The sequence below is a fragment of the Mustelus asterias genome, chromosome 3 (assembly GCF_964213995.1).
Source record: "Mustelus asterias chromosome 3, sMusAst1.hap1.1, whole genome shotgun sequence".
Classification (NCBI taxonomy): Eukaryota; Metazoa; Chordata; class Chondrichthyes; order Carcharhiniformes; family Triakidae; genus Mustelus; species Mustelus asterias.
Window position 1 is genome coordinate 144,969,664 of NC_135803.1, and position 19,314 is coordinate 144,988,977.

A 19,314-nucleotide genomic window follows, 5' to 3' on the forward strand; every position below is an offset into this window, starting at 1 on the left:
GTCATAGAGGTTTACAAGGCAATGGAAACCAGGCCCCTTCGGGCCCAACTTGTCCATACTGCCCAGTGGAGAGGCTGAGAGAGGAAATTCCAGAGTTTTCCGTCTGGACAACTGAAGACAGGTCTGGTGGCGAAAAGAAAGTGGAAGATATTCAAGAGGCAAGAGTCGGAGGATTGCCGAGTTCTGGAGAATTGGAGGAGATTACCGAGAGAGGGAGGGGTGAGACAGGGAAGGATTTGGACATGAGGAAGTGAATTTTAAATTTGAGGCATTGTTAATCAGCAAGCACAGATGTGAATGGGAAGAGGAGATAATTAGATGACAAATCAAGCAAATAAAAGAAGGAAGAGCCATGATGCCGTACAAATTGAAGACATATTTGCTCGATTAGCTAAAATGTCTCCATATGATTGTAAAGGACTCGATTTATTCAATACATACATTCTGGTCGATCTGTACATAGAATCATAGAACCCTACAGTGCAGAAGGAGGCCATTTGACCCATCAAGCCTGCACTGACAACAATCCCACTAGGCCCTATCCCCATAACCCCACATATTTACCCGCTAATCCCTCTAACATACGCATCCCAGGACACTAAGGAGCAATTTATCATGGCCAATGCACCTAACCCGCACATCTTTGGACTGTGGAGGAAACGGGAGCACCTGGAGGAAACCCACGAAGACACGGGGAGAATGTGCAAACTCCACACTGACAGACAGTGATCCAAGCTGGGAATTGAACCTGGGTCCCTTGCGCTGTGAAGCAGGAGTGCTAACCACTGTGCCACCGTGCCACCCTAAGAAAATATGAAGAAGAAAATGTCATTCAAACCATCAAAGTAACCACATGTTGTCTAATGACTGTTGATTACATCTTTTAATAGTGGAACAATCTAGATGGTAATGAATTGGTCAGTAGATACCCTATTCTGTAATTCAATGAGATTATTGCTGATATTTGCACTAAATCCATTACTGCTTGTGAATTAACAAACATTTATTAATTTCATGGTGAAATTATTAATTAAGCCAATAGCTTTTTGTGCGGTGAGGGTTCCACACTATTACCACCTTTTATGTGAAGAAATGTTTCCTACCTTATCTCCTGAACAGCCTTGCTCTAACAAGCCTGGTTTATCAATAGCCTGTAGATAACCCGTTCCTGCTTTAAACTGATAAAAGAGGGGAAATTCCAAAGGGTAACTGGTCGCTATGTTTGAATTCTGAAAACAATAAAGGTTTTATGCTGGAATTCAATGGGTGACTTTGAGGTAATTGAAGCTCATTTCTCACATCTATCCTCCTTGAAGAGGAGATAGGAAGGATACTTTCCTGTTGAGGTGGCTCCGAGATGAGAAATCAGGCAATGAATCAATACAAGTCTCTCCAATAGACTCAATCATCCCATATCTAAGCTAGATAGGCCAACAGTACAAGGCATGGTTAATATTGTTAATGATCAACCTGTTGTGGAGATGCCGGCGTTGGACTGGGGTAAACACAGTAAGAAGTTTAACAACACCAGGTTAAAGTCCAACAGGTTTATTTGGTAGCAAAAGCCACACAAGCTTTCGAAGCTCTAAGCCCCTTCTTCACTCACCTGAAGAAGGGGCTTAGAGCTTCGAAGCTGTGTGGCTTTTGATACCAAATAAACCTGTTGGACTTTAACCTGGTGTTGTTAAACTTCTTACAATGATCAACCAGCCAGACTGACTCACTAATGGTATCTGGAGGGATGGATCTAGCATTAGGGCACCTGAGTTTCCACACTCCAATTCAGAAATTCTTCAGTATTATTTGGAGACACTTAGGTTGGATTCAAATACCATCTACAAGTAAGTAGTCTCACAACACCAGGTTAAAATCCAAATAGGTTTATTTGGTAGCACGAGCTTTCGGAGAGCTGCTCCTTCATCAGGTGAGTGATGGAGAGGCGCTCCGAAAGCTTGTGCTACCAAATAAACCTGTTGGACTTTAACCTGGTGTTGTGAGACTACTTACTGTGCCCACCCCAGTCCAATGCCGGCAACTCTACATCATGGCTATCATCTACAAGTACCTTGGTAATGCTGTCAAACCTCCATAATAACCATTTCACTTAGAAGTGGAGAACAAATGATAAATACCATCATAAGTAATCATGTTCGTTTGGATTTATTGTTAAAGTAAACTGTTGATCTTTTAAAAATTCAGTCAGGGATGTGGGTGCCGTTGGCTGGTCTAGCATTTATAAGAACATAAGAACCAGGAGCAGGAGTAGGCCATCTGGCCCCTCAAGCCTGCTCCGCCATTCAATAAGATCATGGCTGATCTTTTTGTGGACTCAGCTCCACTTACCTGCCTGCCTCACCATAACCCTTAATTCCTTTACTGTTCAAAAATTTATCGATCCTTGCCTTAAAAACATTCAATGAGGTAGCCGTAGTTCTCAACTGCTTCACTAGGCAGGGAATTCCACACATTCACAACCCTTTGTGTGAAGAAGTTCCTCCTCAACTCAGTCCTAAATCTGCTTCCCCTTATTTTGAGGCCATGCCCCCCTAGTTCTAGTTTCATCCGCCAGTGGAAACAACTTCCCTGCTTCTATCTTATCTATTCCCTTCATAATCTTATATGTTTCTCTAAGATCTCTCCTCATTCTTCTGAATTCCAATGAGTATAACCCCAGTCTACTCAGTCTCTCCTCATAAGCCAACCCTCTCAACTCTGGAATCAACCTAGTGAATCTCCTCGGCACCCCTCCAGTGCCAGTATATCCTTTCTCAAGTAAGAAGACCAAAATTGTACACAGTACTCCAGATGTGGCCTCACCAGCACCTTATACAGCTGCAACATAATACAAAGAACAAAGAACAATACAGCACAGGGACAGGCCCTTCGGCCCTCCAAGCCCGCGCCGCTCCCTGGTCCAAACTAGACCATTCTTTTGTATCCCTCCATTCCCACTCCGTTCATATGGCTGTCTAGATAAGTCTTAAACGTTCCCAGTGTGTCCGCCTCCACCACCTTGCCTGGCAGCGCATTCCAGGCCCCCACCACCCTCTGTGTAAAATATGTCCGTCTGATATCCGTGTTAAACCTCCCCCCTTCACCTTGAACCTATGACCCCTCGTGAACGTCACCACCAACCTGGGGAAAAGCTTCCCACCGTTCACCCTATCCATGCCTTTCATAATTTTATACACCTCTATTAAGTCTCCCCTCATCCTCCGTCTTTCCAGGGAGAACAACCCCAGTTTACCCAATCTCTCCTCATAACTAAGCCCCTCCATACCAGGTAACATCCTGGTAAACCTCCTCTGTACTCTCTCCTAAGCCTCCACGTCCTTCTGGTAGTGTGGCGACCAGAACTGGACGCAGTATTCCAGATGCGGCCGAACCAACGTTCTATACATCTGCAACATCAGACCCCAACTTTTATACTCTATGCCCCGTCCTATAAAGGCAAGCATGCCATATGCCTTCTTCACCACCTTCTCCACCTGTGACGTCACTTTCAAGGATCTGTGGACTTGCACACCCAGGTCCCTCTGCGTATCTACACCCTTTATGGTTCTGCCATTTATCATATAGCTCCTCCCTACATTATTTCTACCAAAATGCATCACTTCGCATTTATCAGGATTGAACTCCATCTGCCATTTCTTTGCCCAAATTTCCAGCCTGTCTATATCCTTCTGTAGCTTCTGACAATGCTCCTCACTATCTGCAAGTCCTGCCAATTTTGTGTCGTCCGCAAACTTACTGATCACCCCAGTTACACCTTCTTCCAGATCATTTATATAAATCATAAATTCCATGTGTCAATCCACGCCCTCAGCTCGTCTGCCTTCCCCACAATACTCCTGGCATTGAAATAGACACACCTCAGAAGATTATTACCACCACACACAACTGTTCTATTTGTGATTTTGCATGAACTATTAACATCATTTATTTTCACCCCCGCTCCACTATCTGCTCTGGCACTCTGGTTCCCATACCCCTGCATATATGAAACAAAACTGTAAATTTATAAAACAATTGTTAAAATATGGGCTTCAAGCGACAGGGTTTACTTCAGATTAAAGCACTGAGGATTTCGTTCCCTGTCAGCAGCTTGTGAATTCAAGTCCATCAGTTCGTTTAATTGGTGTATTCATATTTTTCTTCTGTCTCTTTCAGACTTTAATCGATGTGATCAAAGCACTGCACTTGACGAATATTGGCACTCTGGTTGTCAGTATTATTGCTATGTCCACGATGTTTGCCGTGAAGGTGATAAATGACCATTGCAAGAATAGGTTACCAATACCAATTCCTATTGAACTCATTGAGGTAAATACAATTAATTAGGGGGATTTTCTTGGCTGTAATCCAAACCAATTTTGCCAAAGCCAGGCCAGTCAGGACATCTGGGTTTAACACAATAGTCATCTTTCCCCTCCTCCTTTTCATTTTCCCTCCCTTAAAGAAAGGAAGAACATAAGGTGCTACAATTTTTAACACCAATAATATTGTTAAAAATACCAACGTCAAATTTGAGTCTTCAAATCGTTTTTGAACCGCCTTCTTCCATCTTTTCCTTCCCTCCCTTCCTTTTCCCTCCTTACTTTTAAAATAATAAACCTCATTGCTGACAATGCAATTCAGCTAAGCCGGGCTCGTGGGGAAGAACGGACTCTTTGGGCTGAATATTCAGGCATGTTGGCGTGACCTCATCAGTAAACGCAGAGAGGATTTATGACTAAGAATTGTTTAGCAGCCACATGGCTGCCGCTGTTAGCCCCCTACATGTCTGTGCCTAAGAGAGCTCCACCACATAGGGTGATTCCGCACTCTGAGTTCCAATTGGTTGCCAAGTTACCCTTTTCTGCTGTGTTGCCCTAAAAGGGGCAATCACCACAGTTGGTTTTCCAACACCATTCCAGGTGACGGCCATTTTGACAGAGATGGGGTTGGCATCAGTAGGATCAGCAGGGCTACCCAGTCCAATGTGGTGGATAGCCAATTAAGCTTGTTGTTGGGCCTTGTTGAAGCAAGTTAAAGTCGGACAACTGGGAGCTTGTCGGCCCCCAGTTTCCTGCATTGGCAAGGGCTAGTTTAATTCCCCGGAATTGGGCATGCAGCAATAGGCCTGGGGGACAATGCTCTGGGCAGACCTACGGGCCCTGCCTGGCTGCATGGGTCTGAATTTGCCCAAAGGCTTCCCTATACAGGGATTCCACCCCCCAATATTGCAGCGTAGCTGCTGGATTGAATCTATATTCAATCAAATATAAGATTGAAAATGTTGTTGCGAGGGTGCCTCCGTGCTGAAACGTCCTCTCGGTTACTTACCCTCTACTGCAGCCTCTCAAGCCAGAAGACCTCTGATTGGTCCTTCCTGCTTCAAGAGCTCACCCACCATCCTTTGGTGAAAAGGGAACTGTGCCGCTGCCAATCAAGGGACAGCCCCTGTGAAAATCCAATGAAGTAACTTCACCCCCCCACCCCCCCACCCCCCTCCCCCCCTCCCCCACCCCCAAGGGTGAGTTGGGGACACAGAAACAATCCCAGACTTCTACTTCTCTTCCATGCAGGAAAATCCCATCCCTCTCAATGCGTTAGAAACCCCTAACATTGCTAACATTCTGTTCTCCACACAAATAGGTAATAATCGCCACGGTGATTTCATCAAATGTTGATCTAGTCGGAAAATATGGAATAGAAGTTGTGGGACGTATTCCTAAAGGGTCAGTTGAGTGCGAGATATTTTCTGAACTCATTTCTTCGGCTAAATTATTTCCTTCCTGGTTAATTATTGCATTTTGCAGCTCTTCACAGAGTGGATTTGCAAATCCTGCTCCAAATGTAAGGATTGGCGCTAAAGAGAGCATTAATTAGAGAAAAGGGAAGGCGCTCTGAGTGCAGCCCTTCATTGAGAGCACAGATTGCATCTCATTCATACCCCACGGGCTGACATCGTGGAAAGGACAGAGGCCCCCCATCCTTAGGGCTGTCATCTATTGAAGGATGGCAGCCTGCCCCCAATCATAGAACAGTTTCAGCATAGTCGTTGCCCATGGTGGCCAGTGTTGATGTTGCCGCTCCAGGGAGAGGGAGCCTCAATGGAGGGGCATCTTTGAAGAGGAGTAATTACCTTTGGGAAAGCCAGGGCCAGGCAGGGAGGCCCTGGCAATTGGTGGAGCCCTTTGCTGGTGGCAAGAATAAAGTGCAGGGGCATCCATTGCCAGCATGGAGCTCCCTCCATGGACCATGGAGTGCATATAGTGCCTATAAAGGAGGGCAACTGCCCCCCCGCCTTTTACCAACACCCCCAAAACCACAACACGCCCCCTCCCCCACCCCAAGCCTACTGGGAAACCATCAGGTTTGACTGAGGGTGCCATCACAGCAGACCCTCTGATTGGGCCTCTCACTTCAGTGCTCATTTTTAATTGGACAGTGTTCCTGGAGATGGCTTCTTACTTGGCCATCCCTTGATGAACCACCAGAGATGGGTGTCCCACCACAACTACTTTCAGATTCCAATCTGGAAATCAGGTGAGCATCACGATCTTGACCCAACGAGGACAGTTTAGCCCATGGTCTCTTATAGAGGTCATTACCTTTTTGGATACTAAGGGAATTAAGAGATCCGCGGATAGTGCAGGACCATGGAGTTGAGGCAGAGGATCAACCACAATGGTGGAAAACATTCAAAGGACAAAATGGCCTATTCCAGTGCCTATTTCATCTGTTCTTTAAGTGACAATAGGTGAAGCTTTGAGAAGTTATTTGACCTCACTGCTTCCTCTTTTATTTTGCAATGTGCAGCCTGCAAGCTCCAGTTCCACCTGACTTCAGCATGGCCTCCAGTCTCCTAGGAGACGCTTTTGCTTTGGCCATTGTGGGATATGGCATTACAATATCTCTGGGCAAGATCTTCGCACTTAAGCATGGCTACCAAGTGGACAGCAATCAGGTAATACAGCACTCTTTCATACAGGTATACCGTTTTGGATATTATTGCGGGGGTAGATAGCCTCTCATGGGAAGATACCAGCAGCAGCAAGGCCTGTGGCACTCCAATTGGTTCTGCTGTAGAGCAGGGTCAGGCTAAGTCCAAGCGAGTGATAGTAGTAGGAGACTCGATAGTCAGGGGCACACATAGGCATTTCTGTGGTTGCAAACGAGACTCTAGGATGGTGAAAGCAATTATTTTAGATTTCTCTTAGTTTAGACAGAACACAGACACTGACAGAGATAACAATAGGAAGAGGAATGATAACTTACCCACATGTGAATGCAGTAGGCGAAATAAAACAAGTAATTATGAATTTAAGACATGTAAGTTGAAACTTTAAATGCATTTCAAAGTATTTTACTGTGATTATATGTTTAGCCAATGCAAGGTACCAAAAGGCATAATGGGAAAGTTTAGTAGTTTAGAGCCAAAGGCCTGGGAACCCATTAGTTAGCAAACTCATATCTGGGAGATCCTTAGGAAGGAGCCTACTTTGCAACAATATGAATAGGTTGATTCACAGCCCAGACATAAAGTAGGCGCGTCCCTGGACACAGGAACACATGTTTATTCAGCTTGGCAGTGAGCCAGTGGGAACTTCCACTTTGACCCTTATGGTAGCGTCTACCGTATCCAGGCAACAAGGAAGTAATTTTCGTCAAGATGGGAGTAACGTCCAGTTTGTAATGGACAAATGAGAAACCATTATGCTGGAAAGTACTAAGCGATTGGCTGAAGTAGCTCACAAAGATATATAGTGATGTATGGACGTTAAATGAAATTATTTTTAAAGTAATGTAAGGCGGAGAATCAGATTAAGCAAATGTATAACTATTCTGTTTTTTAATGATAATATTAGAACTTATTCGTCTGGGTATTCTGTATCTGAGACCATCGATATAATTTCTCTCATTGATCACTGGTTTTGAATCAAGTTTTACCTTTATACTGTGACATTGGTTTCCTGAGTTTAATTGTCACTTTTGTCGGAACACCCTGCTAACAGATGCTATGTTGCCTCCCTGGTGCCAGGGTCCTGGCCGTCTCTAAGTGGGTACAGGGCATCCTGAAATGGGAGGGTAAACAGACAGATGTCATTGTCCACATTGGTACTAATGACATCGGCAGGAAGAGGGAAGAGGTTCTTCAAAGACAATTCAGGGAATTAGGTCGGGAGCTAAACAGCAAGACCTCTAGGGTAGTAATCTCAGGATTACTCCCTGTGCCACGTGCTAGTGAGGCTTGGAACAGGGAGATAGTACAGTTGAACATGTGGCTAAAGAGCTGGTGTAGGAGGGAGAGCTTTAGATATATGGATCATTGGGATGTCTTCTGGGGAATGTGGGATCTGTGCATGAAGGACGGGTTGCACCTGAACCGGAGGGGCACCAATATCCTGAGCAGGTGGTTTGCTAGTGCTATTCAGAGGGGCTTAAACTAGTGTGTCAGTGGGGTGGGAACCAAAATGGTAGGCCAGTAAGTGTAGAGACTGGAGAGAAAAGTGAGACTGAGATAAACATAGCGCAGAGTAAGAGCAGGCAGAGGGAAGCCGCAGGGCTCAGTGGGACTGGAGGTCTGTAGTGCGTTGCTTCAATGCAAGATGTATAACAGGTAAGACAGATGAACAGAGAGCCAAGATCACTGCATGGCATTATGATGTAATTGCAATTACGGAGACACGGTTAAAGGAGGGACAGGACTGGCAGCTTAACATTCCGGGATATCGTTGTTTTAGACGGGACAGAAGGGGAAACAAAAGAGATGGGGGAGTTGCGTTGCTGATTAGGGAGTAGATCACAGCTGTGTTGAGGGAGGACACATTGGAGGGACCGTGTAGTGAGGCATTATGGGTCGGGCTCAGAAATAAGAAGGATGAAATCACAATGTTGGGAGTGTACTATAAACCTCCCAACAGCCCGCAGGAGACAGAGGAGCAGTTGTGTAGTCAGATACTGAAAACATGTGAAGAAAACAGGGTAGTTGTGATGGGTGACTTTAATTTCCTCCATATTGACTGGGAATCCCTTACAACCAGGGGCTCGATGGAGAGCAATTTGCTAGATGTGTCCAGGAGGGCTTTTTGATACAGTATGTTGACAATCCAACCAGGGAGGGGGCCATACTGGACACGTATCTTCTGTCTGCAAAGGACAGTGTCCTGTGTGAGTTGCTTCTAGCACGTGTGAGCCACACTGTGAATCTGACTGATAATCTTAAATTGGTTGACAGTGTAATCCTTAGCACAATCAGGATTGTCAAGCAAGAGTTATCCAATCATAGAATCACTCCTATGTTCTGAGCACAGGTTGGTTGGGTGCAGTCAGCATTTTGTCCATTGCAAAGAACCAAGGTGACATGCTGTTTGGTGCAATCCACCAGTCACTGGGATGGAAGCTCTGCATACCTGGCATTGCACCAGCGCTGAAATTTTACATCACATTACTCATTTATATGAAAAGCAAAACATCTTTTTGTCTTAACGGTAGCATCCTGTTAGTTATGAATACCGCTTGTGTTGCTACTGTACAGTAGCAACATGAAGCAGCTAGCTTCATGCTCCAATATTTTAGACACCTCACCCTTCCAAAGTAATCTGAAGTTGACTGGGCATTTTACAGGACCAAAAGGGTCAGCCTTCGGCCCATTCATTAGTTTGCACTTTATAAAGCATTATCCCACAGGATGGCATTGATGCGCTCTGTTTCAGCATCAGTCTTGCAGGGTAAGCAAATGTCTTAGGTTCTATTTACGAGATTGTTGATAAGGTCAATCTTATAATGCTTGGAACTGTAGGAATCCCAATGCTGAAATTGACCAGTGAATGTATGCTTGCAGAGGTAGGGAATCCAATTGTTCACATAAAGGACTGCTCCGCTTTGACTGCTCCATTTCAAGGATGGATCTGAGTGCAGGGATCAAGCCCATAAATGTGTGCAAAGGAAATTCTTCCATACAACTGCGGATTCAAATATAGCAAACGTATCGTCTGCATATCAGAAATAGGCAATGGGTAGGAATGGTAGGTGTCATTCCATCGAAAATGTGTTTCTAAAGGAAACCCGTTTGTAAATTGGGCCAACAAGGAACCTCATGGCAACACCATCTATTTGGGCAAACATGGTGTCCTTAAACCAAAAGAGAAAATGCTGGAAAATTCAGCAGATCTGGCAGCATCTGTAAGGAGAAAAAAGAGCTGACGTTTCAAGTTTTGACAAAGGGTCATCTGGACTCGAAAAATCAGTTCTTTTCTCTCCTTACAGATGCTGTCAGACCTGCTGAGATTTTCCAGCATTTTCTCTTTTGGTTTCAGATTCCAGCATCCGCAGTAATTTGCTTTTATGGTGTCCTTAACACTGAACTCAACTACACTTCCCTCTCATGAAGGATAAATGTTGTTTCCTTTACAATTGGTCCTGATGATTGCAAGATGAAAAGCTTCAGCAGTATGCCTCTTTTCTAAGTAAATGTAATTGTATCAGTCTCTCTTTCATGGCAGGCCTGTAGTTTCTTAGGTGAGGTGATGCTTTTAGTTGGAGTGAAGGTCTTCTATGCAGAGGATTCTCAATAAGCTGTGTGGCTTCTTGGAATTGGATTTCCAGGATTTTGGTTAACAGGTGAACTTGAAGCTAGAACAGGTCAGAGAGAATCTTTCACCCACTCCCAAGGTATTGCTGTTTATTACCTTGGCTGCTTGGTTGACTGCTGCTGATTTGATGGCTTTTTGATGTGCTGTCTGTCTCTGCAGGGCTGTTTCTTATTGTTTTAAAAGCAGACAACAAGGTGAGCCACAATGATGAGTTGCTGGAATGTTACAGTTCTTTTGTTGAGTTCTATCCTTAAACAAAGGGCTGGCATAGTGGCACAGTGGTTAGCACTGTTGTATTGCAGTGCTAGGGACCCGGGTTCAATTCCGGCCTTGGGTGGCTGTCTGTACAGAGTTTGCATGTTCTCCCCATGTCTGTATGGATTTCTTCCAGTGCCCTCATTCCCTCCCACAGTCCTGAAATGTGCAGGTTAGGTGGATTGGCCATGTTACTTTGCCTCTTAGTGTCCCAAGATATGTATGTTAGGGGGATTAGTGGGGTAAGTGTGTGGCGTTATGGGTTTAGGGTGAGGGTGGGCCTGAGTTGTTGGCGAGTGAGCCAAATGGCCTCCTTCTGCATTTAGGGATTCTATGGGATTCTATGAAGTGAATTCTCTGAATACGAGTGTCCATTGTTACATATTTGCTTGTCATTTCAGCACTGTCTGGAGCCTCATTAGGTACGCTTTGCTGAGAGCCCAGACATAGAACATAAAAAAAATACAGCACAAACAGGCCCTTCGGCCCACAAGTTGCCCACATCCATTACTCTTGTTGAAACAGCTATGCCCCAGACAAAATATTGCTTGATTTTTCCCTTCTGCCTCTCTGATCCCTGTGGTCAATTTCTCACAGTTTATTTGCACAAAGTTAATCGGTTTTAAGAGTTTATGGTTTCTGTTATTGATCATTTAAAGGATATAGATGATTAACACTTTTATTGCCTTGTAGCGAAATAACTTTTTTTAATGCAGCGAAAAGCAATAAATGAATTGTTTTAAAAGCATTTTTGCACATCCCATTATCACTATAGGTTTCATTGGTTCTTTATAGTGAATATAGTGGGCCAATTAATTTGAAAATGCTACAGCTTGGCATAGGGGCTATGAGGGGCCATGGGGATATGGGTGGCATGCCGCTGCTTGGCATTGGGAGTATGATGCATCATGGGAGTGGATGGAGGTGTGTAGCTTGGCACTGGTGGCATGAGGGGTCATGAGGGTGGGTGGAGTGTCATAGTTCGACATGGGGACATGAAGCACCATGGGGGTGGGGAACGTTACCTTGGCATAGGGGACATGAGGAAGGCTTTTTGAAATCACCTTTAAAAAGGTTCCCTCATGCATACTAAACTCCCCTGAAGGACTGTGAACCTCTACTCATTAAAAACCAGGCCCCACTCCATGAAAATTGCAAAGGAGTCCTAAGATGTGTGGGTTAGGTGGATTGGCCATGCTAAATTGCCCCTTGGTGTCCCAAGCTGTGTAGGTTAGATGGGTTAGCCATGGGAAATGTGTGGGTTACGGGTTTAGGGTGGGGGAAATGGCCTGTGTCTCTGTCAGAGAGTTGGTGCAGTCTTGATGGGCTGAATGGCCTCCTTCTGCACTGTAGGAATTCTATCTAGCAGCCTTGGGTTAACCATCATAATGCTTTCTTTACAGGGATAGGGCAGAGGACAGGGCCTGGATAAGACACTCTGTCAGAGAGCCGGTGCAGACTCAATGGGCTGAATGGCCTCTACTGCACTTTTTGCAGGATTTTGTGATTCGAAGTAGAGCATGCCTAGCTCTGCAATGGAGTCAGCCAGGTCAGGACTGTCGGCTGTGGACCAGCTCATACCCCTTGAAGGCAGTCCTGAAAATCGGATAGCCTGGGAATGGGGTGAGGAATCCCGGAGTTGGGACTCACCCGCCATTTTTAAAGGGCTCTAAGTTGTCCTGATTTGGTGAAAATTCAGCCCTTCATGTTACTTATACAATTTGACCATCTGTGTCGAATGTCACCTTCATATCTTCAGCACTGTTACTTCACATCAATTTCTTTTTCGCATCTTTTTTCCACAAGGAACGTGAGTGAATGAAACTTCAGCCCTGCTAATTGACAAATCATCCTTGCCCTTCTTTGAGGCATGCAAACTTTGCATCCTACAATCAATCAAAGTTTAATAACCCACTCTACATTTACCTATCCATGTATCTGAAAGATTTGCTCTTCAGGAATGAATGTCTAGGGGGACCAGCTGCTATAACTCAGTTAACTCTGTTTCTCTGGGGTTTCCATGCTTTTTCCACCAAATCCACAATAGGCGAGAGGGATAACCCCTGCGAACATTCAACCTCACGTCTTGTTAATTAAAGACCAACCAATGTTAGCAGGCAAGTCGGACAGGTGCCGGATTGTGGCGACTACGGGATTTTCACAGTAACTTCATTGCAGTGTCAATGTAAGCCTTACTTGTGACACCAATAAATAAACTTTAAAAAGTCTACTTCTCTCTGAAGAGGGCATCGGTGCTTACAGAGGGATTAATAGATGTTAGGCTCACGTGATTATAGTGATCGAGGTGGGGTTGAAGATGACATTTATAATTAGATGTTGGAAAGTTTGGAATGACAGAGGCTGTCGAATACAGCCTATAATAAACTGGCTGGTTGAACCAAATGGCCTCATTCCAAGAATTTTATGGTTTTAATTGGGTTACAAAGAGTGCAGGTTAGGTTGATTGGCCATGCTAAATTAACCCTAATCTCAGGGGGATTAGCAGGGTAAATATGAGGAGTTACAGGAATAGGGCCTGGGTGGGATTGTTGTCAGTGCAGACTTGATAGGCCGAATAGCCTCCTTCTGCACTGTAAGGATTCAATGATTCTGTGATTCTGCTCAGTATAATCCTGCCTCTCAGAGCAATCTAGTGACAGACAAATGTCTGTGTTGTGTATCTGCAAAATAAGCTGGGTATGGTTCAATAATAATTCTCTTCTTTTTGAACACATAATTTTATGTTGGTGTTTATATGCCTCCTAATTGACGTTGAATAACAGAATTTATTGTTATATAACCAAAGCTGTGCAGCTGTTTCCAAGTTACCACTGATAATATTTATTTGCTATGGAATATTAATAAAACCACAGTTAGGAAATAAATATTGTTTTAGGGCATTTATATTCGTATTTCTGTGTGCTGGGCATAAGCTACAGCTTTAAGTTTAAGTCTTGGCTTCAGCTTTAAGCTTAATTTATATTTCTGCAATTGTGTGTTATGTAAACTTGAGTTTTGGTTTCATTTTTTAATAAAAAAGTCACCTACAAGTCTGTGGATTTGTTTGTATACCTGCAACTTAATGAGGTTTTACGACTTTGAAAGTAGGGGGGGAAAGCTATGCAATTGCCTGGCAACAAGGGGCCCGCAAGGACAGAAGAACCCAAGGTGACCCAGAAGGAAACATTGGTTCATATGTCAATGTAAAGGGGCACACGGCACGGGCTAAACTAAAGAACAGGGAGGTCTCAAAACCAGGAAGAGGGACAGAAGGAAGTCCCAAGAAAACCATCGAGTCAAAGGGAAAGAACAAGAATCTGGGAAAGAGTCCTGTTAAGTGAAGTTAAGAGTGAGGAGCAGAGGCTCCAAGTTAAAAGACAGAGGTGAAGACTGCAGTCCTAGGATAACGTGGGCTTGCGAAAACCCATAAATCCAAGGAGACCCAAAAGTTGGTGACTCCTTACTATGGACCTGTGAAGCAGTGGTATTTTATTGGCACAACTGGGGATCCATGAGATTGTGTGGAAAGCGAATCTTGAACGCACCTGGTGATTCAGGGGAGAGAAACAGCGGAGGGAGAGCTTGAAACCCTGGAGGTCAATCCCTGGTGAAGACATCTGAAAGAAAGCATTGTTTGGGAGAAAGTTCCAAGGCATGTTCTTCGAGAGCAGAGATTGGAAACCCTTGGGTGAAAGATAGATTCCAGTGAGACCAGTTGGCACACAGAATGACAAGCGTCTGGGGGACAATTGATGAGAGATCCATAGCATCTGTTTGGGTTGGCATTTGTTACCTGGTTTCAGAGCGTAGGTTGTCTGGCCACAGTGTGCCTCTTGGACTGTGTGCTTGCTGCGAACAGTAGAGTGTAAGATAAATTTTGTAACTTGTTTATTCTTACAAATCTAGATGTATTTGGAAAGGTATAGTTGTGGGTGAAGTAGTGTATTATAGTTCACATTTTCCTGTTTACTCAATGTTTTATTATTTTGTTAAAAGTTCAGCAGCAGTCTCTATGATGTAGCCACCCTCCATGTTCATAGAATCCCACAGTGCAGAAAGAGGCCATTCAACCCATCGAGACTGCACAAACCACAATCCCACCCAGGCCCTATCCCGACAACCCCATGCATTTACCCTAGCTAGTCCCCCGACACTAAGGGGCAATTTAGCATGACCAATGCAACTAACGCGCACATCTTTGGACCGTGGGAGGAAACCGGAGCACCTCGAGGAAACCCACACAGACACGGGGAGAATGCGCAAACTCCACACAGACAGCGACTCAAGCCGGGAATTGAACCGGGGTCCCTGCGTTGTGAGGCAGCAGTGCTAACCACTGTGCCACCATACTGTGTTACTAAACAATACAATAAAAGTTAGAATCTATCAAACCAGGTTCCACGCTGGGATGTGACTTGTCCCATAGTAACATCAGCTGGGATCATAACAGCACATAATTGGAAATGGATGTTTCCATTAGATTTGTATTTAATGGGGGTGAATGAGAAATGGTTTATTACACTGGAGATCTCTGCAGTAAGAGTAAATAAGGAAGTACATTGGAATTCTATATCATAAAATCCCTACAGTACAGAAGGAGCCCATTCGGCCCATCGAGTCTGTACCAACCACAATCCCACCCAGGCCCTATTCCCGTGACCCCACACATTTACCCTGCTAATCCTCTGACACTAGGGTCAATTTAGCATGGCCAATCCACCTAACCAGCATGTCTTTGGACTGTGGGAGGAAACCAGAGTACCCAGAGGAAACCCACACAGACACGGGGAGAATGTGCAAACTCCACAAAGACAGTAACCCAAGGCCAGAATTGAACTTGGGACCCTAGCACTGTGAGGCAGCAGTGCTAACCACTGTGCCACCATGCCACCCAAAGTTCAGCAGCACTCTCTGTGACTCTGTTTATTCGCCACTCTCCATGTTTATAGAATCATGCAGTGCAGAAGGAGGCCATACGGCCCATTGAGTCTGCACCGACCACAATCCCACCCAGGCCCTATCCCCATAAACCCATGCATATATCAGAGGATGGAGTGGGATGTGCTATGATCCATTTGAATTCTATACCTGAGCCTCATAGATGTTTGCCGGAAGTGAATTGGATTATTATCTGAAAAGGAAGAATGTACAGGATTATGTGAAGAAGGTGGGGGATTTCATTTCTCTTTTGGAAAAGCAGTGTAGACCTGGCAGGATGAAAGACTTGCTTGGACGCTGTAACAATTCTGTAATTCTGTGAAATTGCCTGCAGCAAAAAGATATTGGCGCTGTGTTGTGGAAACTATCCTGCATGTTAAAGGCAACACCCTTCACTGTGCGATCTGTTTATTGCAGGAGCTGATAGCACTGGGTCTCAGCAACTTTGTGGGAGGATTTTTCCGATGCTTTACTGTGAGTTGTTCCATGTCCAGGAGCCTGGTTCAGGAAACCACAGGAGGAAACACACAGGTAAGGAAGGAGTTTTGGTGTCCAGGTCCCCATGACCTACGTACCTCAGGTCTTATTACATTGCTCTTCAAGAAGTATTCCCAATGCTCGTTTCGAGAAACCAAGGGAAGAAGACGAAGCCAATGATTTATTATTCCTATCATGGCAGCTAGTGGTTGCCAGCTTCAGTGTCAGCTGCTCAAAAGTGGAAGGGTATGGAATATAGATGGGACATAGAAACTAAGAACAGGAGTAGGCCATTCAGCTCTTCAAGCCTGCTCTGCCATTCACTATAATCATGGCAGAACATCCAACTCAGTAATCTGTTCCCACTTCCCCCCCCTGCCATATCCTTTAATCCCTTTAACCCCAAGATCTATATATAACTCCTTCTTGAAAACACACAATAACGTGGCCTCAATTGCTTTCTGTGGTAGTGAATACCACAGGCTCGCCACTCTCTGGGTGAAGAAACTTCTCCCCATCTCAGTCCTAGGGGCAGGACGATGGCACAGTGGTTAGCACTGCTGCCTCACTGCGCCAGGGACCCGGGTTTGATTCCTGACTTGGGTCACTATCTGTGTGGAGTTGCATGTTCTCCCTGTGTCTGCATGGGTTTCCTCCAAGTGCGCCGGTTTCTTCCCACAGTCCAAAACTGTGGGTCAGGTGGATTGGCCATGCTAAATTGTCCCTTATGTCAGAAGGACTAGCTGGGGTAAATGCATGAGGTTATGAGGAGAGGACCTGGGTGGGATTGTGGTAGTTGCAGACTCGATGGCCAAATGGTCTCCTTCTGCACTGTAGGATTCTATGATTTTAAATGACTTACCCTGTATCCTTAGACTATAACCCTGTTTCCTCCCATCCATTGACTCTGTCTACACTTCCCACTGCCTTGGCAAAGCAGCCAGCATAATTAAGGACCCCACGCACCCCAAACATTCTCTCTTCCACCTTCTTCCGTCGGGAAAAAGATACAAAAGTCTGAGGTCATGTACCAACCGACTCAAGAACAGCTTCTGCCCTGCTGCCATCAGACTTTTGAATGGACTTACCTCGCATTAAGTTGATCTTTCTCTACACCCTAGCTATGACTCCAACACTACATTCTGCACTCTCTCCTTTCCTTCTCGATGAACGATATGCTCTGTCTGTGTAGCGCACAAGAAACAATATTTTTCACTGTATGCTAATACATGTGACAATAATAAATCAAATCAAATTAAATGTTTCTGGACTCCCCTGATGTTGGGAACGTCCTTCCCTTATCTATCCCGTTTAGTCTTGTTAGAATTTTATAGATCTCTATGAGATCCCCCCTCAATCTTCTAAACTCCAGCGAATATAATCCTAATCGACTCAATCGGTAGGGGGACGAAGGGTTATGGGGAGTGAGCAGGAAGGTGGAGATGGGGCCAAGATGAGATCAGCCATGATTATATTGAATGGCGGAGCAGGCTTGAGGGACTGAACTGTCTCCTCCTGCTTTTAGTTCTTATGTTATATTTTGTAATGTTATGTTCATCATTTTCTGAATGTCAGTGGTCTTTGACCTTGAAGGAAATCAGAGTCTTTTTGGCTGACCATGAATATGCTTGTTACTCAATCCTCTTCTTGATCCAATCATTCACAGTTGGCCGCTGCAGTGTCTTGCATTGTTATCCTGGTGATTATTCTGGAAGTTGGAGCACTGTTTAGCCAACTACCTAAGGTATGTCACCTTGTTCATTCCCACTGATGCTATGTTCAATAAAGTATATAGATGTGCTGGCTATTGTGTTGAGTGGGGGAAATTTAAGAATGATACTGGATATTTTCAAATTGATATCATTGTGCTTAATGAATATTCAGTTCAGGGTGAGGAGCACATGTACACCCACACTCACATACACTTGCACACACAAATTAACCATTGACACACCACACAAGTCGTGTTAAGCTTAACGTCTGTGTTTCCTCCATTCAGGCTGTCTTAGCCGCAATCGTCATCATCAATCTCAAGGGGATGTTTGAGCAAGTGACCGACATCTGTTACTTCTGGAGGACAAACAAAATTGATCTGGTAAGGGTTCAGATATAGAGTCACAGAGTCATAGAGGTTTACAGTGTGGAAACAGGCCCTTCGGCCCAACTTTGTCCATGCCGCCTTTTTTTTAACCACTAAGCTAGTCCCAATTGCCCGCATTTGGCCCATATCCCTCTATGCCCATCTTACCCATGTAACTGTCTAAAAGATTTTTAAAAGACAAAATTGTACCCGCCTCTACTACTACCTCTGGTGGCTCATTCCAAACACTCACCACCCTCTGTGTGAAAAAATTGTCCCTCTGGACCATTTTCTGGGATGGCACGGTAGCACAGTGGTTAGCACTGCTGCTTCACAGCGCCAGGGACCCGACTCTGAGCTTGGGTCACTGTCTGTGTGGAGTTTGCACGTTTTCCCCTTGTCTGCGTGGGTTTCCTCTGGGTGCTCTGGTTTCCTCCCACAGTCTGAAAGACGTGCTGGTTAGGTGCATTGACCCAAACAGGCGCCGGACTGTGGCGACTAGGGGAATTTCATAGTAACTTCATCGCAGTGTTAATATAAGCCTTACTTGTGACTAATAAATAAACTTTTAACTTTAACTTTTTCTATCTCTCCCCTCTCACCTTAAACCTATGCCCTCTAGTTTTAGACTCGCCTACCTTTGGGAAAAGATATTGACTATCTAGCTGATCTGTGCCCCTCATTATTTTACAGATCTCTATAAGATCACGCCTAAGTCTCCTACGCTCCAGGGGAAAAAGTCCCAGTCTATCCAGCCTCTTCTTATAACTCAAAACATAAGTCCCAGTAGCATCCTAGTATATCTTCCAAATGTAGTACCTATTCACACCGAGAGGAAATATATTCACTGGTTATCTTTATCACTGTGAACTTTGCTGTTGCTAGTGCAGTTTTGATGCAGAGCGGCCCCCCTTCTGACTCAACAATGTCTATTAATGCTGAGGAATCTCAGGGTGACTGAATCAATGATGTGATAGGACCAAG

The 19,314-nt window shown here is 44.7% G+C and overlaps 1 protein-coding gene across 1 annotated transcript in view; it reads left to right on the plus strand.

Moving 5' to 3' along the window:
- slc26a6.2 (solute carrier family 26 member 6, tandem duplicate 2) overlaps positions 1-19,314 on the plus strand; it is a 98,769-nt gene that overhangs the window by 52,390 nt on the left and 27,065 nt on the right. Inside the window, exons 7-12 of the mRNA XM_078209854.1 lie at positions 4,171-4,323; positions 5,638-5,720; positions 6,805-6,952; positions 16,191-16,304; positions 17,917-17,994; positions 18,250-18,345. Coding sequence (XP_078065980.1) covers positions 4,171-4,323; positions 5,638-5,720; positions 6,805-6,952; positions 16,191-16,304; positions 17,917-17,994; positions 18,250-18,345 — 672 coding nt within the window. The remainder of the gene's footprint in view (positions 1-4,170; positions 4,324-5,637; positions 5,721-6,804; positions 6,953-16,190; positions 16,305-17,916; positions 17,995-18,249; positions 18,346-19,314) is intronic.